At 50.2% G+C, this 24,906-nt stretch overlaps 1 protein-coding gene across 8 annotated transcripts in view; it reads left to right on the forward strand.

The window, feature by feature from the left end:
- The window catches only part of DPP10 (dipeptidyl peptidase like 10), a 652,879-nt gene that overhangs the window by 172,874 nt on the left and 455,099 nt on the right, over positions 1–24,906 (forward strand). For 6 of the 8 annotated variants that reach the window (XR_013217894.1, XM_077273443.1, XM_077273442.1 and 3 more), the window contains 2 exons: positions 3,734–3,828; positions 4,457–4,531. The exons of the other annotated variants lie outside the window; for them this stretch is intronic. Coding sequence is in view for 5 of the 6 variants with exons in the window: in XM_077273443.1 (XP_077129558.1) it covers positions 3,734–3,828; positions 4,457–4,531 (170 nt within the window). In the remaining variant the exon portion in view is untranslated. The remainder of the gene's footprint in view (positions 1–3,733; positions 3,829–4,456; positions 4,532–24,906) is intronic. 8 annotated transcript variants of the gene reach the window in all.

Below are 24,906 nucleotides of genomic sequence, written 5' to 3' on the forward strand. Positions count from 1 at the left end.
AACTCGTCACACACGGGCCACATCATCTGCCATCATGAGTGGGGCAGACCACGTGATGGCGACATTTGTGAAGAGTTGGACAGACCAACAGGGTGAAGAGTGGGGCAGTCCAGGTGTGACCAGTGGTGCAGGGTGCTTAGGTGATGAGTGGGGCAGTCCACATGTGACAGGTGGTGTGAGCCATGTGGTTGATAAGTGTGACAGACCAAGTGTCACAGATGGTGCTCTCTGCATGTGTGACAGGTGGTGCTGGCCGTGTGTGTACTGAGTGGTGAAAACAACATGTGCAGGCTGCGTGAGTGGTGAGTGGGGCAGATCAAGTGTGACGGGTGGTGCAGACTGCGTGGGGATACAAGTGGGGCAGACCTCTTGCATTGAATGATGGTGGAGGCCGCTTGTTATGAGTGGGTCAAATCACGTATGACAGGTGGTGAGAGTCACATGGGTTAAGAGTGGGGCTAACCATGTGTCACTGGTGGTTTGAGCCACATATGCGATGATTGGGGCAGATCATGTGTGATGGGTGTTTTGAGCCACGTGGGTGATGAGTGGGACCAACCACATGTAACTGGTGGTGCAGGCCACGTAGGTGAGAATGGGGCAGACCACGTGTGATGGGTGATGCGAGCCACATGGGTAATGAGTGGGGCAGACATGTGACAGGTGCTGTGATCTACATGGGTGATGAGTGGGCAGACCATGTGTGAAGGGTGGTGTGAGCCACATGGGTGCCAAGTGCTGCGGGTCACATGTGTGCCGAGTAGGGCAGACCACATGTGACGGGTGATGCAGGCCATGTAGGTGATGAGTAGGGCAGACTATGTGTGAAGGGTGGTGCGAGAAACATGTGTGCTGAGTGGGGCAGACCACATGTGACAGGTGCTGTGATCCATGTAGGTGATGAGAAGGGCAGACCACATGTGGTGGGTGGTGCAGACCATGTAGGTGATGAGTAAGGCAGACCTACATGTGAAGGATGGTGCGGGACACGTGTGCTGAGTGGGGCAGACCACATGTGACAGGTGCTGTGATCCATGTGGGTGATGAGTGAGACAGACCACATGTGTCGGGTGGTGCAGGCCATGTAGGTGAGGAGTGGGGCAGACACATGTGACAGCTGCTATGATCCATGTAGGTGACGAGTGGGGCAGACCACATGTGACAGCTGCTATGATCCATGTAGGTGACGAGTGGGGCAGACCACATGTGACAGCTGCTATGATCCATGTAGGTGATGAGTGGGGCAGACCACATGTGACAGCTGCTATGATCCATGTAGGTGATGAGTAGGGCAGACCACATGTGACGGGTGGTGCAGGCCATGTAGATGACGAGTGGGGCAGACACATGTGACAGCTGCTGTGATCTATGTAGGTGATGAGTAGGGCAGACCACATGTGACGGGTGGTGCAGGCCATGTAGATGACGAGTGGGGCAGACACATGTGACAGCTGCTGTGATCTATGTAGGTGATGAGTAGGGCAGACCACATGTGACGGGTGGTGCAGGCCATGTAGATGACGAGTGGGGCAGACCACATGTGACAGCTGCTGTGATCCACGTGGGTGATGAGTGGGGGCAGACCACATGTGACAGGTGCTGTGATCCATGTAGGTGATGAGTAGGGCAGACCACATGTGGTGGGTGGTGCAGGCCATGTAGGTGACGAGTAAGGCAGACTAACATGTGAGTAAGGCAGACTACATGTGTGCCGAGTGGGGCAGACCACATGTGGTGGGTGGTGCAGGCCATGTAGGTGACGAGTGGGGCAAACCACATGTGACAGCTGCTATGATCCATGTAGGTGATGAGTAGGGCAGACCACATGTGTCGGGTGGTGCAGGCCATGTAGATGAAGAGTGGGGCAGACCACATGTGACAGCTGCTGTGATCCATGAGGGTGACGAGTGGGGCAGTCCAGGTGTGGCTGGTGGTGCAGGCCATGTAGGTGACGTGTGGGGCAGACCACATGTGACAGGTGCTGTGATCCATGTGGGTGATGAGTGAGACAGACCACATGTGGTGGGTGGTGCAGGCCATGTAGGTGACGAGTAAGGCAGACTACATGTGAAGGATGGTGCGAGACACATGTGACAGGTGCTGTGATCCATGTGGGTGATGAGTGAGACAGACCACATGTGACAGCTGCTATGATCCATGTAGGTGACGAGTGGGGCAGACCACATGTGACAGCTGCTATGATCCATGTAGGTGACGAGTGGGGCAGACCACATGTGACAGCTGCTATGATCCATGTAGGTGACGAGTGGGGCAGACCACATGTGACAGGTGCTGTGATCCATGTAGGTGACGAGTGGGGCAGACCACATGTGACAGCTGCTATGATCCATGTAGGTGACGAGTGGGGCAGACCACATGTGACAGCTGCTATGATCCATGTAGGTGACGAGTGGGGCAGACCACATGTGACAGCTGCTATGATCCATGTAGGTGACGAGTGGGGCAGACCACATGTGACAGGTGCTGTGATCCATGTAGGTGACGAGTGGGGCAGACCACATGTGACAGCTGCTATGATCCATGTAGGTGACGAGTGGGGCAGACCACATGTGACAGCTGCTATGATCCATGTAGGTGACGAGTGGGGCAGACCACATGTGACAGCTGCTATGATCCATGTAGGTGATGAGTAGGGCAGACCACATGTGACGGGTGGTGCAGGCCATGTAGGTGATGAGTAAGGCAGACTTACATGTGAGTAAGGCAGACTACATGTGTGCCGAGTGGGGCAGACCATATGTGGTGGGTGGTGCAGGCCATGTAGGTGATGAGTAAGGCATACCACATGTGACAGCTGCTATGATCCATGTAGGTGATGAGTAGGGCAGACCACATGTGACGGGTGGTGCAGGCCATGTAGATGACGAGTGGGGCAGACACATGTGACAGCTGCTGTGATCCATGTAGGTGACGAGTAGGGCAGACCACATGTGTCGGGTGGTGCAGGCCATGTAGGTGACGAGTGGGGCAGACACATGTGACAGCTGCTGTGATCCATGTAGGTGACGAGTAGGGCAGACCACATGTGACAGCTGCTATGATCCATGTAGGTGATGAGTAGGGCAGACCACATGTGTCGGGTGGTGCAGGCCATGTAGGTGACAAGTAAGGCAGACCACATGTGACAGCTGCTATGATCCATGTAGGTGACGAGTAGGGCAGACCACATGTGTCGGGTGGTGCAGGCCATGTAGATGACGAGTGGGGCAGACCACATGTGACAGCTGCTGTGATCCATGAGGGTGACGAGTGGGGCAGTCCAGGTGTGGCTGGTGGTGCAGGCTGCGTAGGTGATGAGTGGGGCAGACCACATGTGACAGGTGCTGTGATCCATGTGGGTGATGAGTGAGACAGACCACATGTGGCGGGTGGTGCAGGCCATGTAGGTGATGAGTGGTTCAGACACGTGACAGCTGCTGTGATCCACGTGGGTGATGAATGGGGCAGTCCAGGTGTGGCTGGTGGTGCAGGCTGCGTAGGTGACGAGTGGGGCAGACCATATCATGGTTGACCAGGGCATAACATGTGACGAGTGGGGCAGTCCGCTTGTGATGAGTGGTGCATGCCACGTAGGTGACGAGGCACACCATGGATCCTGGTTGACCGGAGCATCACGTGTGATGAATGGGGCACATGTGTGAGTGCCGCGGCAGAGGTCTGGGATCTTGTTGCACTCTCCACTCTTCAGCGCCCCTTTCTTCTTGTCTTTCAGAATATGAGCTTGTATATAAAAACAGGGATGGCTATGTCTTCAAATTTAACACTGAGACCAATGACACCACCACGCTTCTGGAAAACTCCACATTTGTAAGTATTTACTTTCTTTTGTTTCTACAGCACCAACACAGACTAGAGCACAGTACACAGGTCAGTCTTTGTCCCGAGGAGCTGGCAATCTAAGGTCCTGACCTCACACCTGACCTGTAGTATAGAGCAACAATCATCAGGATGGAGGACCCTCTGGACACCCAGAAATCTTTAGGTGTCAGCTGTAATGGCCATGGAGTTCTTGGGAATGAGGCTGAGGGTATAACCTGCCAGATGTCCACCCATCGTCTGTGTGTCACCATCCATCAGCTAGGCTGTGTCCATGTATCAGGTAATACTAATGGCGTACCGTCAGGTAGTCCCCCAAGTGCCCCGTACTGTATAGCATGGCACACTTAGAGAAACGGGACCCTATGTGACGATGGGTACATGCGCCAGGTGCTTCATGTGCACAGGTGACATTTCACAGCAGCTCCTTATGGTCACAACATGGTGGTTTACATGTTCACAGGGTCAGGACGCAGATATGACCCCCAAGTGAAATGGATCCTCAGTAGGCTGTCGCCCTAGGAGCTTACAATCTACACAGAACATGGAAGGCTGACATTTCACGATCCTTCCTTTCACGTTGTATCTTCCAGGATTCTGATATCCACATTTCTTGTAGGTGACTTTCAAGGCCTCCGGATACTCACTGTCTCCAGACCAGCGCTTTGTGCTCCTCGCCTATGATGTGAAGCAGGTGAGAGGGAGGGTTCTGGGGTGCAGCGTTATGGGATTCAGCGTTGTGGGGTGCAGCATTGTGAAGTGCAACACTGTAGGGTGCAGCATTGTTGAGTGCGGCTCTGTGAGGTGCAGCATTGAGGGGTGCAGTGTTATGGGGTGCAGCTCTGTGAGGGGCAGCAGTGAGGGGTGCAGCATTGAGGGGTGCAGTGTTATGGGGTGCAGCTCTGTGAGGGGTGCAGCATTGTGGGGTGCAGTGCTGTGGGGTGTAACACTGCGGGGTGCAGTGCTGTGGGGTGTAACATTGTGGGGTGCTGTGGGGTGTAACATTGTGGGGTGCAGCATTGTGGGGTGCAGCACTGTGGGTGGCTGTGGGTGCGCTATTTCCTATGACCTTCTGATCTTTGTCAGGTTTTGTCCCTGACTTCTAAAGCCCCAGAATGTGCGCCCCATTATACATATCACTGGGGACAAAGGGTGAAGATTTGTGGAAGGCATGGATTATGTGCTAGTGAACTCATGTCTTTTTAAGATTAAATGTAAAGCAGGGGTTAAATGACCTGCCCTCTAAGTGCCACGCTGTCCCACCTTCTCCCTGACCCCTGTACTATAAAAATGCCCCCCATCCTGACCTCTGAATTAAAGTAATGTCCCCCATCAGACCTCCGTATTGTAGTAATATCCTCCATTCTAACCCCTGTATTGTAGTAATGTCCCCCATCCTGACCTCCATATTGTAGTAATGTCCTCCATCTTGACCACTGTATTGTAGTAATTTCCCCCCACTTTAACCATTGTATTGTAGTAATGTCCCTCATCCTGACCCCCATATTGTAGTAATGTCCCCATCCTGACCCCGTATTGCAGTAATGTCTCCCATCCTGATCTCCGTATTGTAGTAATGTCCCCATCCTGATCTCCGTATTGTAGTAATGTCCCCCATCCTGACCTCCGTATTAAAGTACTGCCCCCATCAGACCTCCGTATTGTAGTGATATCCTCCATTCTTACCCCTATATTGTAGTAATGTCCCCCATCCTGACCCCCATATTGTAGTAATGTCCCCCATCCTGACCCCTGTATTGTAGTAATATCTCCCATCCTGACCCCGGTATTGTAGTAATGTCCCCAATCCTGACCTCCGTATTGTAGTAATATCTCCCATCCTGACCTCTGTATTGTAGTAATATCTCCCATCCTGACCTCTGCATTGTAGTAATGTCCCCAATCCTGACCTCCGTATTGTAGTAATATCTCCCATCCTGACCCCTGTATTGTAGTAATATCTCCCATCCTGACCTCTGCATTGTAGTAATGTCCCAGATCCTGACCCCCGTATTGTAGTAATGTCCCCCATCCTGACCTCCGTATTGTAGTAATATCTCCCATCCTGACCTCTGCATTGTAGTAATATCTCCCATCCTGACCTCTGCATTGTAGTAATGTCCCAGATCCTGACCCCCGTATTGTAGTAATGTCCCCCATCCTGACCCCGGTATTGTAGTAATGTCCCCCATCCTGACCTCCGTATTGTAGTAATATCTCCCATCCTGACCTCTGCATTGTAGTAATATCTCCCATCCTGACCCCTGTATTGTAGTAATGTCCCAGATCCTGACCCCCGTATTGTAGTAATGTCCCAGATCCTGACCCCCGTATTGTAGTAATATCTCCCATCCTGACCTCTGTATTGCAGTAATGTCCCCCATCCTGACCTCCGTATTGTAGTAATATCTCCCATCCTGACCTCTGTATTGTAGTAATATCTCCCATCCTGACCTTCGTATTATAGTAATGTCCCCCATCCTGACCTTCGTATTATAGTAATGTCCCCCATCCTGACCTCTGTATTGTAGTAATGTCCCCCATCCTGACCTCTGTATTGTAGTAATGTCCCCCATCCTGACCCCCGTATTGTAGTAATGTCCCCCATCCTGACCTCTGTATTGCAGTAATGTCCCCCATCCTGACCTCTGTATTGTAGTAATGTCCCCCATCCTGACCCCCGTATTGTAGTAATGTCCCCCATCCTGACCTCTGTATTGCAGTAATGTCCCCCATCCTGACCTCTGTATTGTAGTAATATCTCCCATCCTGACCTCCGTATTGTAGTAATGTCCCCCATCCTGACCTCTGTATTGTAGTAATGTCCCCCATCCTGACTCCCGTATTGTAGTAATGTCCCCCATCCTGACCTCTGTATTGTAGTAATGTCCTCCATCCTGACTCCTGTATTGTAGTAATGTCCTCCATCCAGACCCATGTATTGTAGTAATGTCCCCAATCCTGACCTCTGTATTGTAGTAATGTCCCCCATTCTGACTCCTGTATTGTAGTAATGTCCTCCATCCAGACCCATGTATTGTACTAATGTCCCCCATCCTGACCTCTGTATTATAGTAATGTCCCCCATCCTGACCCCTGTGTCACAAAAGAGGGGGTGATGTTGTGAATTTACCTTTTGGCTCCCTCTAGTGGCTACTAGTGATTTGACTCTGGGTATGTCATTCATCCCTTGTATGCTCACCTGGGTCGTTAGGTCAGGGGTGTTGCTATATAAGCTCCCTGGACCTTCAGTTCAATGCCTGGCAACGTTGATATCAGAGCTAATCTGTAGTGCTCTTGTCTACTGATCCTGGTTCCTGCTTGATTAAGCTAAGTCTGCTTTCTTGCTTTTTGCTATTTGTTTTTGTTTGCATTTTTGTCCAGCTTGTACATAATCTGTATCCTATCCTTGCTGGAAGCTCTAGGGAGGCTGGAGTTCTCCCCCCGGGCCGTTAGACGGTTCGGGGGTTCTTGAATCTCCAGTGTGGTTTTTTGATAGGGTTTTTGTTGACCATATAAGTTATCTTACTACATTCTGCTATTAGTAAGTGGGCCTCTCTTTGCTAAACCTAGTTCATCTCTGTGTTTGTCATTTCCTCTTACCTCACCGTTATTATTTGTGGGGGGCTTGTATCCAACTTTTGGGGTCTTTTCTCTGGAGGCAAGAGAGGTCTTTGTTTTCCTCTTCTAGGGGTAGTTAGCTCTCCGGCTGGCGCGAGACATCTAGCGACCAACGTAGGCATGTTCCCCGGCTACTTCTAGTGTTGGCGTTAGGAGTAGATATATGGTCAACCCAGTTACCACTGCCCTATGAGCTGGATTTTTGTACTTCGCAGACTTGCTGATATCTCTGAGACCCTCGCCATTGGGGTCATAACAGTTTGCCAGGCCATTATTAAATGTTAAATGCATTGCAGAAGCGGGATTATAAGAAAGAAAATTCTGAGGTTTTTTTTCTTTCTCTCATTTTTTTTTCTTTTCCCCTTTACCTCTGAGTGGCTTGTGATTGCTGCAGACATGAATGTCCAGACCTTGATTACAAGTGTGGACCAGCTTGCTGCTCGTGTGCAGGGCATACAAGATTATGTTACCAGAAATCCTATGTCAGAACCTAAGATACCGATTCCTGAACTGTTTTCCGGAGACCGATTTAAATTTAGAAATTTCAGGAATAATTGTAAATTGTTTTTGTCTCTGAGACCCTGTTCATCTGGAGACTCCGCTCAGCAAATAAAAATTGTTATTTCTTTTTTACGGGGCGACCCTCAGGATTGGGCCTTCTCGCTGGCGCCAGGAGATCCGGCATTGGCTAACATTGATGCGTTTTTTCTGGCGCTCGGTTTGCTTTATGAGGAACCCAATCTTGAGATTCAGGCAGAAAAAGCCTTGCTGGCTATGTCTCAGGGCCAGGACGAGGCTGAAGTGTATTGCCAAAAATTTCGGAAATGGTCCGTGCTGACCCAGTGGAACTAGTGTGCATTGGCTGCAAATTTTAGAAATGGCCTTTCTGAAGCCATTAAGAATGTGATGGTGGGTTTTCCCATTCCCACAAGTCTGAATGATTCTATGGCCCTGGCTATTCAAATCGACCGGCGGTTGCGGGAGCGCAAAACCGCAAATTCCCTCATGGTGTTGTCTGAACAGGCACCTGATTTAATGCCATGTGATAGAATCCTGACTAGAAATGAGCGGAAAATTCATAGACGCCAGAATGGCTTGTGTTACTACTGTGGTGATTCTACACATGTTATCTCAGCATGCTCTAAGCGTCTTACTAAGGTTGTTAGTCCTGTCGCCATTGGTAATTTGCAACCTAAATTTATTCTATCTGTAACTTTGATTTGCTCACTGTCATCGTATCCTGTCATGGCGTTTGTGGATTCAGGTGCTGCCCTGAGCCTTATGGATCTGTCATTTGCCAAGCGCTGCGGATTTGTTCTTGAGCCATTGGAGAATCCTATCCCTCTTAGGGGTATTGATTCTACGCCATTGGCAAAAAATAAACCGCAGTTTTGGAAACAGGTTACCATGTGCATGACTCCCGAACATCGGGAGGTAATACGTTTTCTTGTTCTGCATAAAATGCATGATTTGGTTGTTTTGGGTTTGCCATGGTTACAGACCCATAATCCAGTCTTGGACTGGAAGGCTATGTCAGTGTCAAGTTGGGGCTGCCATGGAATTCATGGAGATTCCCTGCCCTTGTCTATTGCTTCTTCTACGCCTTCGGAAGTTCCGGCGTATTTGTCTGATTATCAGGATGTCTTCAGCGAGTCTAAGTCCAGTGCACTGCCTCCTCATAGGGAATGTGACTGTGCAATAGATTTGATTCCTGGCAGTAAGTTTCCTAAGGGGAGACTGTTTAATCTGTCGGTACCTGAACATACCGCGATGCGTTCATATATCAAGGAGTCTCTTGAGAAGGGGCATATCCGTCCTTCTTCTTCCCCTCTTGGTGCGGGATTCTTTTTTGTGGCCAAAAAGGACGGATCTTTGAGGCCTTGTATTGACTATCGGCTTTTAAATAAGATCACTGTCAAATTTCAGTATCCTTTGCCGCTGTTGTCAGATTTGTTTGCCCGGATTAAAGGTGCCAAGTGGTTCACCAAGATAGACCTTCGTGGTGCGTACAACCTTGTGCGCATTAGGCAGGGCGATGAATGGAAAACCGCATTCAATACGCCCGAAGGTCATTTTGAGTACTTGGTGATGCCATTTGGGCTCTCTAATGCACCTTCAGTTTTTCAGTCCTTCATGCATGACATTTTCCGGAAGTATCTGGATAAATTTTTGATTGTTTATCTGGATGATATTCTGGTTTTTTCTGATGATTGGGACTCGCATGTGGAGCAGGTCAGGATGGTTTTTGAGATTTTGCGTGAAAATTCTTTGTTTGTAAAAGGCTCAAAGTGTCTCTTTGGTGTACAGAAGGTTCCCTTTTTGGGGTTCATTTTTTCCCCTTCTGCTGTGGAGATGGATCCAGTCAAGGTCCGAGCTATTCATCATTGGACTCAACCCTCGTCAGTTAAGAGTCTTCAGAAATTCTTGGGTTTTGCTAACTTCTACCGTCGTTTTATCGCAAATTTCTCTAGCGTTGTTAAACCGCTGACGGATATGACCAAGAAAGGCTCTGATGTAGCTAACTGGGCTCCTGCTGCCGTGGAGGCTTTCCAGGAGTTGAAACGCCGGTTTACTTCGGCGCCTGTTTTGTGCCAGCCTGACGTCTCACTTCCCTTTCAGGTTGAGGTGGATGCTTCGGAGATTGGGGCAGGGGCCGTTTTGTCGCAGAGAGGCCCTGGTTGCTCTACTATGAGACCTTGTGCCTTCTTCTCTAGGAAGTTTTCGCCGGCAGAGCGAAATTATGATGTGGGCAATCGGGAGTTGTTGGCCATGAAGTGGGCATTTGAGGAGTGGCGTCATTGGCTCGAGGGTGCTAAGCATCGTGTGGTGGTCTTGACTGATCACAAAAATCTGATGTATCTCGAGTCTGCTAAACGCCTGAATCCTAGACAGGCCCGCTGGTCATTGTTTTTCTCCCGTTTTGACTTTGTGGTCTCGTATTTACCAGGTTCTAAGAATGTGAAGGCCGATGCTCTGTCTAGGAGCTTTGTGCCTGATGCTCCTGGAGTCGCTGAACCTGAGGGTATTCTTAAGGAAGGAGTTATCGTGTCTGCTATTTCTCCAGATCTGCGACGTGTGTTGCAGAGATTTCAGGCTGGTAGGCCTGACTCTTGTCCACCTGACAGATTGTTTGTGCCTGCTAAATGGACCAGCAGAGTCATTTCTGAGGTTCATTCCTCAGTGTTGGCAGGGCAGCCGGGAATTTTTGGCACCAGAGATCTGGTGGCCAGGTCCTTTTGGTGGCCTTCCTTGTCAAGGGATGTGCGGTCATTTGTGCAGTCCTGTGGTACTTGTGCTCGAGCTAAGCCTTGCTGTTCTCGTGCCAGCGGGTTGCTCTTGCCCTTGCCTGTCCCAAAGAGACCTTGGACACACATCTCTATGGATTTCATTTCGGATCTTCCGGTGTCTCAGGGCATGTCTGTCATCTGGGTGATATGTGATCGTTTCTCCAAGATGGTCCATCTGGTTCCTTTGCCTAAGCTGCCTTCCTCTTCTGATCTGGTTCCTGTGTTCTTCCAGAACGTGGTTCGTTTGCACGGCATTCCTGAGAATATTGTGTCGGACAGAGGATCCCAGTTTGTTTCCAGGTTCTGGCGATCCTTTTGTGGTAGGATGGGCATTGATTTGTCGTTTTCGTCCGCTTTCCATCCCCAGACTAACGGACAAACGGAGCGAACTAATCAGACTCTGGAGGCTTATTTGAGGTGTTTTGTCTCTTCTGATCAGGATGATTGGGTGACCTTCTTGCCGTTGGCTGAATTTGCCCTTAATAATCGGGCTAGTTCCGCCACCTTGGTTTCGCCATTTTTCTGCAACTCTGGTTTCCATCCTCGTTTTTCCTCGGGACATGTGGAGCCTTCTGACTGTCCTGGGGTGGATTCCGTGGTGGATAGGTTGCAGCGGATCTGGACTCATGTGGTGGACAACTTGAAGTTGTCACAGGAGAAGGCTCAGCGTTTTGCCAACCGCCGCCGCGGTGTGGGTCCCCGACTTCGCGTTGGGGATTTGGTATGGCTGTCTTCTCGATTTGTTCCTATGAAGGTCTCCTCTCCCAAATTTAAGCCTCGCTTCATTGGTCCTTACAAGATATTGGAAATCATTAATCCTGTATCCTTTCGCCTGGATCTTCCGGTGTCGTTTGCCATTCACAACGTATTTCATAGGTCCTTGTTGCGGCGGTACGTTGTGCCTGTGGTTCCTTCTGCTGAGCCTCCTGCTCCGGTGTTGGTTGAGGGCGAGTTGGAGTACGTGGTGGAGAAGATCTTAGATTCTCGTCTCTCCAGGCGGAGGCTTCAGTACCTGGTCAAGTGGAAGGGCTATGGTCAGGAGGATAATTCCTGGGTGGTCGCCTCTGATGTGCATGCGGCCGATTTAGTTCGTGCCTTTCACGCCGCTCATCCTGATCGCCCTGGTGGTCTTGGTTAGGGTTCGGTGACCCCTCACTAAGGGGGGGGTACTGTTGTGAATTTACCTTTTGGCTCCCTCTAGTGGCTACTAGTGATTTGACTCTGGGTATGTCATTCATCCCTTGTATGCTCACCTGGGTCGTTAGGTCAGGGGTGTTGCTATATAAGCTCCCTGGACCTTCAGTTCAATGCCTGGCAACGTTGATATCAGAGCTAATCTGTAGTGCTCTTGTCTACTGATCCTGGTTCCTGCTTGATTAAGCTAAGTCTGCTTTCTTGCTTTTTGCTATTTGTTTTTGTTTGCATTTTTGTCCAGCTTGTACATAATCTGTATCCTATCCTTGCTGGAAGCTCTAGGGAGGCTGGAGTTCTCCCCCCGGGCCGTTAGACGGTTCGGGGGTTCTTGAATCTCCAGTGTGGTTTTTTGATAGGGTTTTTGTTGACCATATAAGTTATCTTACTACATTCTGCTATTAGTAAGTGGGCCTCTCTTTGCTAAACCTAGTTCATCTCTGTGTTTGTCATTTCCTCTTACCTCACCGTTATTATTTGTGGGGGGCTTGTATCCAACTTTTGGGGTCTTTTCTCTGGAGGCAAGAGAGGTCTTTGTTTTCCTCTTCTAGGGGTAGTTAGCTCTCCGGCTGGCGCGAGACATCTAGCGACCAACGTAGGCATGTTCCCCGGCTACTTCTAGTGTTGGCGTTAGGAGTAGATATATGGTCAACCCAGTTACCACTGCCCTATGAGCTGGATTTTTGTACTTCGCAGACTTGCTGATATCTCTGAGACCCTCGCCATTGGGGTCATAACAGGGTGACCTTTGGGCAGCACACCGCTATCACATGTGCAGGGGGCATATCTTAGTTATCCCACCTCTGCTACAATGTGATGGAAACACAAACCAGGCTATTGACCTATCAGTTTACCGCAGGGGCTTATTTTAGTTATCCCACTGCTGCTACAATATGTCACGAACTGCAGGAATTTATCTATATCCCGCTTACCAGTTCTGCTTTGGAACTTGCAGCTCTCCTGCGCCCCCCTTACCCTCAGGTCAGTCAGGTAGACCTGGCTGAGCACAGCACCGAGGCCAAACTCGCTGGCGTGGGTCTGCACCAAGAGCGGTCGACTGCTGTTGATTGCTTTCAACACAGGAGCGTTGCACAGGGCTGTTTTTAACTCATGGAAGGCCCCCTCACAGCCGTCGGTCCAGTTGACTATGTGGGGTAGCTTCTTATTGGTGAGGTCCGTCAAGGGTTTTGCCAGGCTACTATAGTGCTGTACGAAGCGCCTATTGTACCCTGCAGTGCCCAGGAAGGACATCACCTGTTTCTTGGTCCTGGGGGTGGGCCAGGACATGATCGCGTCCACTTTCCCAGGCTCTGGCTTTATGGTGCCCTCGCCTACCCGGTGCCCCAGGTAGTGGACCTCACTCATGCCCATCTGGCACTTTCCCGGCTTGATGGTCAGGCCTGCTTGGTGAATTCGCCTGAGCACCTCCTCAAGATGCTGCAGGTGTTCACCCCAGGAGGAACTAAAGATGGCAATGTCATCCAGGTACGCCACCGCGTACTTCTCCAGTCCCTGAAGCAGGTGGTTGATCATCCGCTGGAAAGTGGCAGGGGCATTCTTCATGCCGAAGGGCATGACCGTGGACTCGTACAGTCCGAAGGGTGTGATAAAGGAGGACTTCTCCTCGGCTCAGATCCATTATGGTCAGATATTTTGCTCTAGCTAACTTCTCAAGCAGCTCTTCGATGAGCGGCATTGGGTGCACGTCAGAGGCTCAATGGACCCACCGGCCTTGGCTTGGGCCAGCATGTCCAGGAGGGGGTCTTCCTCCCCGTCTTCGGGCAGACTGCAGACTGGTAGGACGTAAGGTTCATGTTCGTGATGGGCCTTCATCATGTTGACGTGAAAGGCCTTTCGCCTACCCCGAGCATGGTCAAGCGTGATCACATAGGTGACCGGGTTGAGCTGTTGGTGGACGACGTACGGGCCTTCACAGGCTGCCTGAAGCTTATCTTTTGGTACGGGGACCAGCACCCACACCTTTTGACCCATGTAGTATGTCCACTCCCAGGCTTTCTGGTGGTACCAGTGCTTCTGATCATCCTGAGGCTGCGTCATGTTGTCATGCACCAACTGCGTCAAGGTCTGCATTTTGTCACGGAAATTCATGACATACTCCACTATGGACACTTCAGATGGGTTCAGCTCCTCTTCCCAGGATTCCCTTACCAACCCAAGGGGTCCCCGGACTCGCCTGCTGTACAGGAGCTCGAAGGGGGAGAACCCCGTCGAGGCCTGGGGAACCTCTCGGTAAGCGAGTAGCAGGTGTGGGAGGTACCGCTCCTAGTCGTGTCCTTGGGTCAAAACCAGCATGCGTAGCATCTGTTTGAGGGTACCATTGAAACGCTTACACAAGCCATTGGTCTGTGGGTGATACGCCCTCAATACCAGACACTTCACCTGCATTTTCTTACAGAGAGCCTCCATTAGGCGAGACATGAATTGGGTCCCTTGATCGATAAGCATCTCCCTAGGAAATCCTACCCAAGAAAAGATAGCCAACAGTGCATCTGCCACCTTATCTGCCCTAGTTGAGGACAGAGCCACTTCCCCCGGGTACCAGGTAGCGTAGTCTACTACAGTGAGGATGTATTGCTTTCCAGAGCTGCTGGGGATGGCCAGCGGGCCCACAATATCCGCCGCGATTCTCTGGAAAGGCTCCTCTATCGCTGGCAAAGGGATCAGGGGAGCCTTAAGAGCAGGCCCCGCCTTCCCTACTCTGACAGGTGATAAAGGAGCGGCAGTAGTTTGTCACATCTGTCCCCATCTTAGGCCAATAGAAGTGTTGAGACAGCTGGACCTTAGTTTTGCTGATCCCCAAGTGTCCAGCGAGCGGGATCTCATGGGCAATCCGCAACAACTCACTCCTGAATTGGTACCGGACGACCAGCTGTCTTTCCCTCAACCACTCCTTTTGGGGATTTTACGAGTACTGTCTCCCGGTACAACTTCCCTCGTTCCCAGAACACCCTCTCCTTATCCGTCACGGAGGTGGGCATCTCGGCAAGGTGTCTCAAATTCTCCAGGCTCGCATCTGAGCGCAGAGCGGCCTGGAACTCCTGGCTAGGGACCTCCAGAAATGACGTCAGGGTCCCTTTCCCACTGGGACCCTCTGGGACCTGCTCTGGGTCCATCTCTGGTTCAGTCACCACTGTGACTGAGGAGGGTCCAGAGGGCAGAACGTTATCTGCGTTCCAGGAGCTCTGACTGCGGGTGACAGCAGCTACGTAGGCTGTCTCCCCGGGAAGTTCCACAGACCCATCAGCCGGCGCTGCTATGGGTGCTACCTCCCCATCCACCCCCAACATTCCCCGAGCAGTGCTACTTATGGGCCAGTTACCTTCCTCTGCGGCACTGGTCAGTTGCACGGCATCACCTTCCTCACGGTTCCCATGCATCTCCTCATTTCCCTGAGCACCGTTGCTTGCTCCTGTTATCGGTTCCTCAGCCATCCTACCCCACGGAGTGATGCTAAGCACTTCGGCACCTGTGAACACATCATTCCAAGGAAACAAATGGTTATCAGGTAAAACATGCATATGTTCATCATTAGCATCATCAATATTACTCTCGGCATTTTCTGAAAAATCATTATCAAATACATCATTACCCGGGGAAGCATTGTCAGGTAACACATGCAATTTCCCATTGCTTTCATCAGCATTCAATCGGGGAGGGGAGTCAGGGACATAATATGCAACCATTCTCCCCAAATCAGTCCCCAATAAAACATCAGTGGGCAAGTTATCAGACAGCCCCACTTCCTTCACCCAACTTCCGGCACCCCAATCTATATGCACCCGGGCCATTGGCAAGGGACAACGGATGCCCCCAATCCCGGTGACAGTCAGGGTTTTCCCCGGAATGATCTTTTCAGGGGCCGCCAGTTCGGATCGAATGAGGGTTCGTTGAGCCCCGGTGTCCTTGAGGCCTTGAGCGACATGGCCCCCAACGGTGACGTGCTGCACATTCTACCAGATCGTTAATAAATATGTTGAAGAGAATAGGTCCCAACACTGACCCCCGCAGTACCCCACTGGTCACAGCGACCCAGTTACAGAATATACCATTTATAACCACCCTCTGCTTTCTATCACTAAGTCAGTTACTTGCCCATTTACACACAAACTTCCCAAACTTCTTCCATTTAAGGATTATGGAGGCCACTGTGCTCTTAGGTGTCATGAACCAGGGTTGTTTGGTTGGCCCTGTTTTTTTTTAAGGGGATTTCTTTATATCCCACTTCCCAGTTCCAGTTTGGAACTGGCAGCTCTCTGGCACCCCCATTACCCTCAGGTCAGTCATGGAACTGCAACTAGGATAATTAGTCACTAAAAAGGCTGCCTGCTATGTACTGGCTGTGGGGCACACACTGCAGTGAGGGTGATATTATTATTCCCAGCCGCAGCCGAGCAATACACTATAAAAAAAACCCTGTTCCGTCACTGCCAGCGTTACCCACCAGTGCAGGACACTTCCGCTGCCACCAGCTCCTGTTCCTTAATTAATAATGGGTCAGGGGCCAACCCAACCTCCCTGCAGGACCCAGAAGCAGCCCCGTGGCCATTTTGGTTCTGGGGCCTGCAGGGAGAAGGAGGTAGGAGACCCTCAGAGCAATGCGAGCACATCGCGTTGCTCCGAGGGTCTCAGGGAAGCACGTAGGGAACCCCGTCCCTGCGCGATGCTTCCCTATACCGCCTGAACACTGCGATCATGTTTGATCGTGGTGTTCCGGGGGTTAATGTGCCAGGAGCCGTCCGTGACTGCTCTTGGCACATAGTGCCGGATGTCAGCTGCGATAGTCAGCTGACACCCGGCCGTGATCGGTCGCGCTCCCCCCGTGAGGGATAGTACGCATATGACGTACTATCCCGTCAGTGGTCATACAGGCCCATCTCACCTCGACGGGATAGTACGTCATAAGTTAGAAAGGGGTTAATATATGTGGCTGACATCATGTTCAGTTGCACAAATGATCAGTGCCTCGTATTAATACCACGATGATATTTATTATTAATGCCTTGGACCCATGTGTTTTTTGCTAGGGTCTTTTTTGTTGTTTGTATTCCAATTCACATATTTTTTGTGGTATTTTTTGTACTTTTTCATTATGTGTAATAAAGTATTTTTCATCTGATTTTACTACATTGTATGGAACTCCATTTTTTGTTTTCAAAGCCCGGAAAGCCACCTCACAGCCGTCCGCCCAGTTGACTGTTTGGGGTAGCCTCTTCCTGGTGAGGTCAGTCAATGGTTTTGACCGGCTACTATAGTTCTGTACAAAGCGCCTATTGTACCCTGCAGTGCCCAAGAAGGACATCACCTGTTTCGTGGACCTGGGGGTGGGCCAGGACGTGATTGTGTCCACTTTCACAGGCTCTAGCCTCATGGAGCCCCCACCATACCCAGTGCCCCAGGTAGTGGATCTCGCTCATGTCCATCTGGCACTTTCCCGGCTTGATGGTCAGGCCTGCATGGTGAATTCACCTGAGCACCTCCTGTAGTTGCTGCAGGTGTTCCTCCCAGGAGGAACTGAAGACGGCAATGTCATCCAGGTACGCCACCGCGTACTTCTCCAGTCCCTGAAGCAGGTGTTTGACCATCCGCTGGAAAGTGGCAGGGGCATTCTTCATGCCAAAGGGTGTGACCATGGACCTATACAGTCCGAAGGGTGTGATAAAGGTGGACCTCTCCTGCGCCTCGGGGCTCAGGGGAATCTGCCAGTATCCTCGGCTCAGATCCATTATGGTCAGATATTTTGCGCCAGCTAACTTCTCAAGCAGCTCTTCAATGAGCGGCATTGGGTGCGCGTCAGAGGCTGTGATGGTGTTGAGCCCCCTGTAGTCCACGCAGAACTGGGTGGTCAGATCCTTCTTTGGCACAAGGACTACTGGTGAGGCCCATGCGCTTTTGGACTGTTGAATCACCCCCAGCTGTAACATCTCATCGATCTCCTGGTGCATAACCTGCTGCACCTCGTGGGAGATCCGATAAGGTATTCGCCATAGTGGGGCATGATTCCCGGTGTCGACCTCGTGGACCGCTAACTCAGTCCTTCCAGGTCAGTTGGAGATCATGGCCCGGAAGGGTTCCAGCTTGGTTCACAGCTGTGACCACTGGGGTTCGGTTAGCAAGGCGCTTACCTCCACGTCTACGATGGACCCATCGGCCTTTGCTTGGGCCCGCAAGTCCAGGAGGGGGTTTTCCTCCTCGTGTTCGGGCAGGTTGCAGACCGGTAGGACGTAGGCTTCACATTCGTGATGAGCCTTCATCACATTGACATTAAAAGCTTTGCGCCTACCCCGGGCGTGGTCGAGAGTGACCACGTAGGTGACTGGGTTGAGCTGTTGGTGGACAACATACGGGCCTTCCCAGGCTGCCTGAAGCTTATCCTTTGCTACAGGGACCAGCACCCACACCTTTTGACCCACCTGGTAGGTCCGCTCCCGGCGTTCTGGTCATACCAGTGCTTCTGGTCAGTCTGACCCTGTATCATTTTGTCATGTACCAACTGCATCAAGTTCTGCATTTTGTCACTGAAGCGCATGACATACTCCACAATGGACTCTTCAGAAGGGTTCGGCTCTACTTCCCAGGATTCCCTTACCAACCCAAGGGGTTCCCGGACTCGCCTGCCATACAGGAGCTCGAAGGGGGAGAACCCCGTCAAGGCCTGCAGAACCTCTCGGTAAGCGAATAGCAGGTGTTGGAGGTACCGCTCCCAGTCGTCCCGTTGGGTCTCAACCAGCATTCGTAGCATTTGTTTGAGGGTACCATTGAATCGCTCACACAAACCATTGGTCTGGGGGTGATACGCACTCGATACCAGATGCTTCACCTGCATTCTCTTACAGAGAACCTCCATAAGGCGAGACATGAATTGAGTCCCTTGGTTGGTAAGCATCTCCTTGGAAAATCCTACCCGTGGAAAGATGGCCAACAGTGCATCCGCCACCTTATCCACCTTAGTTGAGGACAGAGCCACTGACTCTGGGTACCGGGTAGCGTATTCTACCACAGGGAGGACATATTGCTTTCCAGGGCTGCTGGGGATGGACAGCGGGCCCACAATGTCTACTGTGATCCTCTGGAAAGGCTCCTCTATCACTGGCAAAGGGATCAGGGGAGCCTTAAGAGCAGGCCCCGCCTTCCCCACTCTTTGGCAGGTGATGCAGGAGTGGCTGTAGTTTGTCACATCTGTCCCCATCTTGGGCCAATAGAAGTGCTGAGACAGCTGGGCCTTAGTTTTGCTGATCCCCAAGTGTCCATCGAGTGGGATCTCATGGGCAATCTGCAACAACTCACCCCTGAATTGGTACGGGACGACCAGCTGTCTTTCCCTCAACCACTCCTTTTAGGATTGACCGCCGGGAACTGTCTCCCGGTACAACCTCCCTCGTTCCCAGAACACCCTCTCCCTATCAGTCACTGAGGTGGGCGTCTCGGCGAGGTGTCTCATTCTCCAGGCTCGCATCTGAGTGCAGAACAGCCTGGAACTCCTGGCTGGAGACAGCCAGAAGCGACGTCAGGGTCCCTTCCCCACAGGAACAATCTGTGACCTGCTCTTAGTCCATCTCTAGTTTAGTCACGCCTGGGATTGAGGAGGTTCCCGAAGGCAGAACCTTATCTGCGTTCCGGGCACTCTTACTGCAGGTGCCAGCAGCTACGTAGGCTGTCTCCCCATGGATTTCCACAGACCCATCAGCTGGCGCTGCGTTGGGTACCGTTTAATCATTAAATTGCAATTTCCCATCTTTATCATAAGCATTAGATTGGGGAGGGGGGTCTGGGACATAATATGCAATCCTCCTCCCCAAATCAGTCCCCAATAAAATGTCGGTGGAAAAGTTTTCAGTCAACCCCACTTCCCTTCACCCTGCTCCCGGCACTCCAATCTATAAACACCCGGGCAATCGGCAAGGGACAATTGATGTCCCCAATTCCGGTGACAGTCAGGGTTTTCCCCGGAATAATCTCTTCAGGGTCCCCCAGTTCGGGTCTAATGAAGGTTCGTTCAGCCCCGGAGTCCTTGAGGCCTGTAGCGACCTGACCCCCCACGGTGACAAGCTGCATGTTGTCATAGACCCTCCCAACCGCCCCACCCACCAAAAGAACTGCTGCATTAGGCCCTGGGTCCTTGTCTGGGGGGGTTCTTCTGCTTCTCTGGACAGATGACGCTGATATGACCAGTCCTATTGCAGGCGAAACACTTGTGAATATCGGTGGTAGTTCTGGTACTGGCAACGGGGACTGGTCCTCCTGTGATTCGGCTGGCAGGGGTACTGGAGTTGGTTGCATGCTTACCCCCTCTCCAGCTGGCGGTGACTGGCTTCCACACTTCCGATTTATGGTTGGCCTCATAGGCATCGGCAGTCTGCACTGCTTTATCCGCATCTTTGGGCGCTCGGTCCATCACGAACTGTCGCACCTCAGCTGGGCAAAGATGTAGAAACTGGTCTTTGATAATCAGGTCTCGCAGCTGTGCAAAGTTGGTCGCTGACAGTCCTTGGATCCACTGGTTAAAGTGGGTCCTGAGTAGTGATGAGTGAGTTTACTCATTGCTCAGGTTTTCCCAAGCACTCTCGGGTGACCTCCGAGTATTTATGACTGCTCGGAGATTTAGTTTTCATCACCGCAGCTGTGTGGTAGATGGTACAGCTCTGAGTTCGGCCATCCACAGTTCATGGTCCCTCTGACCTTGGGCCTCCCGCTCGGCTCTCTCCGCCTCCCGCTCGGCTTTCTGCACCTCCGGATTTTCCGCTTTCTCTTGGTATTGCTGGATCTGCTTCAGACGTCCATCATGGTCGTCGGCAGGGAGTTGTTCCAAGGCCCCCTGCAGGTGGGGGTTCAATCCACCCTGGTTCAAACTAGGGCCGGCATTCAGTGGTTGGACCTCTGCTGCAACAACATTTTCGCTTGGGCTGGCTCCTGCGTCTGCTGGGCTCTGATCGATTTCCAGTTGCACCAGAGCCACGACCAGTTGGCTTTTGTTTTTGCCTGTGGTGTCAATCCGTTTCAACCCACAGAGGGAAATAAGAGTGTCCTTGTTATTCTGCTTATACCAGTCTTCTCCAAGCATAACCAATGTTGCCAAATACAAGATAGGATAGAAAAACAAAGAGAAAGGGAGGGGGTAATCGAAGTACACAAGGTATCGTCTCAGGACTAGTAAACACTGAGCTCGTTCTCCAAAACTTTTTTGCGCGAAGTCCTCGCAAGAACTGTGCAAGTTTTTAGTGAGAGGAATGATTGCTCAAACCAAATCACTAATGCTCTATTATCCCACCGCTCTACCACCAATATGTCATGAACCGGGGTTGTTTGGTTGGCCCGGGTTCTTTTCTGAAGGGGATTTATTTATATCCCACTTCCCAGTTCCAGTTTGGAACTTGCAGCTCTCTGGCGCCCCTCTTACCTTTAGGTCAGTCAGGGAACTGCACCTAGGATAATTAGTCGCCAGAAAGGCTGTCAGCTATGTAATGGCTGTGGGGCACACACTGCAGTGAGGGTGATATAATTATTCCCAGCCGCAGCCGAGCAATACACTATAAAAAATCCTGTTCCGTCACTGCCAGCGTTACCCACCAGTGCAGGACACGTCCGCTGCCACCAGCTCCAGTTCAGTATTTAAAAATGGGTCAGGAGCCAACCAAATTAGTAGCCTAATTTACTTCAGAGGACGTGAAAGAACGTTATAGAGCAAGAAGAAAACGAAGCTAGTAATTTTATATATTTTACTCCAAAAGTAGGCAGTGTTTACAAAAGTGTAAAAAGATATTATAAAATGAGACAAGTATCATATATGCAGACAATTACAAAATAAAAAGGGATTAAAGGAAGAAAATAGACTTACAGTTCTCTCATATCATGGCTGACCATGCGGCTGGGGGGAGGGGAGCATATGTCCCAATGCATGTGTCTCTCAGCTAGTTCCTTGGAAAAAATTTAGTGCAAAATGAGCTCTCACTCACTTATACCCCCTGGTCGTGACATCACTGAGTGGGCTGAGCTATGGAATGCACTCCTACTTTCTCAGAGGGACTCAGAGTTTCGGAACATTCATATCTGCCGTAGCTCCAGGATCCAACCTCCTATAACGACGACAGAATTACCATTGATCTTGTTTTGAGATTAGCATTCTATTAACACCAAACATGACCTGGCTATGCAACGCTGGTAAGTAGTAATTCGTTTCTCGGATACCAATAATACGGGAAATTAGAAAATGCACTGGGTGATAGCTCGGCCGATGCAGAGGCCAAAAATGTATTTGTCCTGCTTCCAGACCTAAGATGCACGATTATATACCAGTTTAAGAGAACAAAGGGAATGCCCCCCCACCATGCTCTTTGCACAAAGCTGACTAGGCCTGCTCATAGCACACTGGTTTCACATTACAGCTGCATGCAGGGGGGAGGAAGGAGGGATCAGTGAACAGAAGAGCTTTCTAGACATTGTGAAGAGGGGGATCAGAAAGCCCACAGCGAGTGTCTGAAAAGCCATGGAACCTTCTGGGTGTATACTCAAAATATAGCATATTTATATTATTGTGACATTAGGAACCTTGAGTACTGCAGAAATTCTTTTGTAACCTTGGCCAAATCTATGCCTTGCCACAATTCTGTCTCTGAGCTCCTTGGCCAGTTCCTTTGACCTCATGATTCTCATTTGGTCTGACATGCACTGTGAGCTGTGAGGTCTTATATAGACAGGTACTCGCCTTTCCAAATCAAGTCCTATCAGTTTAATTAAACACAGCTGGACTCCAGTGAAGGAGTAGAACCATCTCAAGGAGGATCACAAGGAAATGGACAGCATGTGACTTAAATATGAGTGAATGAGCAAAGAGTCTGAATACTTTTGACCATGTGATATTTCAGTTTTTCTTTTTTATTAAATTTGCAAAATTTCTACATTTCTGTTTTTTTCCCAGTCAAGATGAGGTGCAGAGTGTACATTAATGAGAAAAAAAATGAACTTTTTTGAATTTACCAAATGGCTGCAATGAAGCAAAGAGTGAAAAATTGTAAGGGGTCTGAATACTTTCCGTACCCACTGTAGACTGAGGTTTGCAGCTGGGCAATCTGAAGGACCTTACACAACTCCCTCATAACCATACTCATGAAGGGAGTTTACTGGTCTGTCAAAATCTCCTTCGGTAGGCCTGTCCTAGCAAAAATATGGACAATTTCTCAGGCAATACTCTTGACCGAAGAGTTTCTTACTGCTTCAGGGTACTGGGTCGAATAATTCATGACCACGAAGATGTGTTGATGCCCTCGTGCAGACTTAGCTAGAGGAGCCACAAAGTCCAAGGCAATTCTCTTGAATGGGACCTCTATCACAGGTAATGTGACTAGGGGATTTCGGAAGTGAGTAGAGGGAGTGGTTATCTGGCAGTTGGGGAAGGAGCTACAATAATTTAGGATCTCCAGGTAACACCCCGGCTAATAAAACCTCTCTATTATCCTCTCCTGCTTTTGCTCTACGCCCAGATGTCCCCCTCCAAAAAAAAAATGTGAATGGGCCATGTCTAAAATCCTCTGCCGGCAGGGACCTGGAACCAACAGTTTCTCTACTATCTCTCCTTCCCTCAGTGTGATCACCCAATACAGTAACTCACCAGTGATTGCAAAGTTTGGAAACCTGGTGTCAGCCCCCGGCTCTTGAGCAACCCCATCTATCACAGACACATTTTTGAATGCACCTTTTAGGGTAAGATCCTGCATAGTCCGAGCAGTGCCTGCTTAGGCTACAATCCATCTGCTTAGGGTCGCTATGTGTCCATTACCGTGGCACCTGCAGCAAGTCAGGTCTTTACCAGCAACCTTTGGTAACCCCTCAGTGGCTTTTTGGGACCTTAGACTCACCGCATTGGTGGCTCTGCTAACCCTCTTTTGGGTCTCGAGCTTCCTCTGGGTAGCCCAGTATGGTGATGCACCACCCACCTGCTTCCTTAGAGACCTCTCAACCACCTGGTACCTTTCTACAAGGCCCACCAGGTCATCCGTGTAACAAAGTGTCACCCCAGCCTGTACACATAGACCATACTGTAATCAGGCTTACATTAGCATTCCTTGCCCTGTATCTGGTGAGGGCATACTTGTCTTTGTTCCCCTCTGCAGATGGCATCTCCAATACACAAGCCTGTAGAGAGACTGCAGACAGGGTTTCTGGAACTTTCTTAATCCTTGGAGCTATGTTTAAGGGGGTGGGTGTTGGGCTCAGCCCCTTTGTTGGGCAGAGATACTAAGAGTGGTAGGACAACAAGCCACATGTTCAGTTAGTCGATGCTGTGTGCTTTGAAGGACAAGGATCTGCAGCTGCAGCTGGATCCTGGTACCATGTATGGAGATTGGAGACAATTTTGCCACATGGAATTGTAATGTCTCACCACCATACTGGATTTAAGGACTAAATCTGTAGACTGTTGTTGTGAAGTGACTTGTGAAGGGCTGGGATCTTATGCTGAGGCTAGATCTTGGTGCCAGTGTGTGGAGGGTTAACCCCTTCATAACCTTGGGATTTTACCATTTTTCCGTGTTCGTTTTTCGCTCCCCTCCTTCCCAGAGCCATAACTTTTTTTTAATTTTTCCATCAATATGGCCATCTGAGGGCTTATTTTTTGCCAAACAAGTTGTACTTTTGAACGACATCATTGGTTTTAGCGTCCAATATACAAATGAACAGCGCTCCATCCAGGTGTAGAAATCTTCAAAAAACGCTTTATTAAGCCATAAAATACACAGCGACGTTTTGACCACAAGCTGGTCTTTTTCAAGCATACATTACAGCAAGGAGGGCTGTCTTAAGTAGTGTGAATGCCAAACAGTGCACCAATCACCACCAAGTACAGCCCACACCACATAAATAACATCTATTGCATAGAAAAATAGACATCAGACCTAAATATACACATAACTCATTGTATATACATAACTACCCATTATAAAACCAACAATATTTGCAA

The sequence above is a fragment of the Ranitomeya variabilis genome, chromosome 7 (assembly GCF_051348905.1).
Source record: "Ranitomeya variabilis isolate aRanVar5 chromosome 7, aRanVar5.hap1, whole genome shotgun sequence".
Lineage (NCBI taxonomy): Eukaryota > Metazoa > Chordata > Amphibia > Anura > Dendrobatidae > Ranitomeya > Ranitomeya variabilis.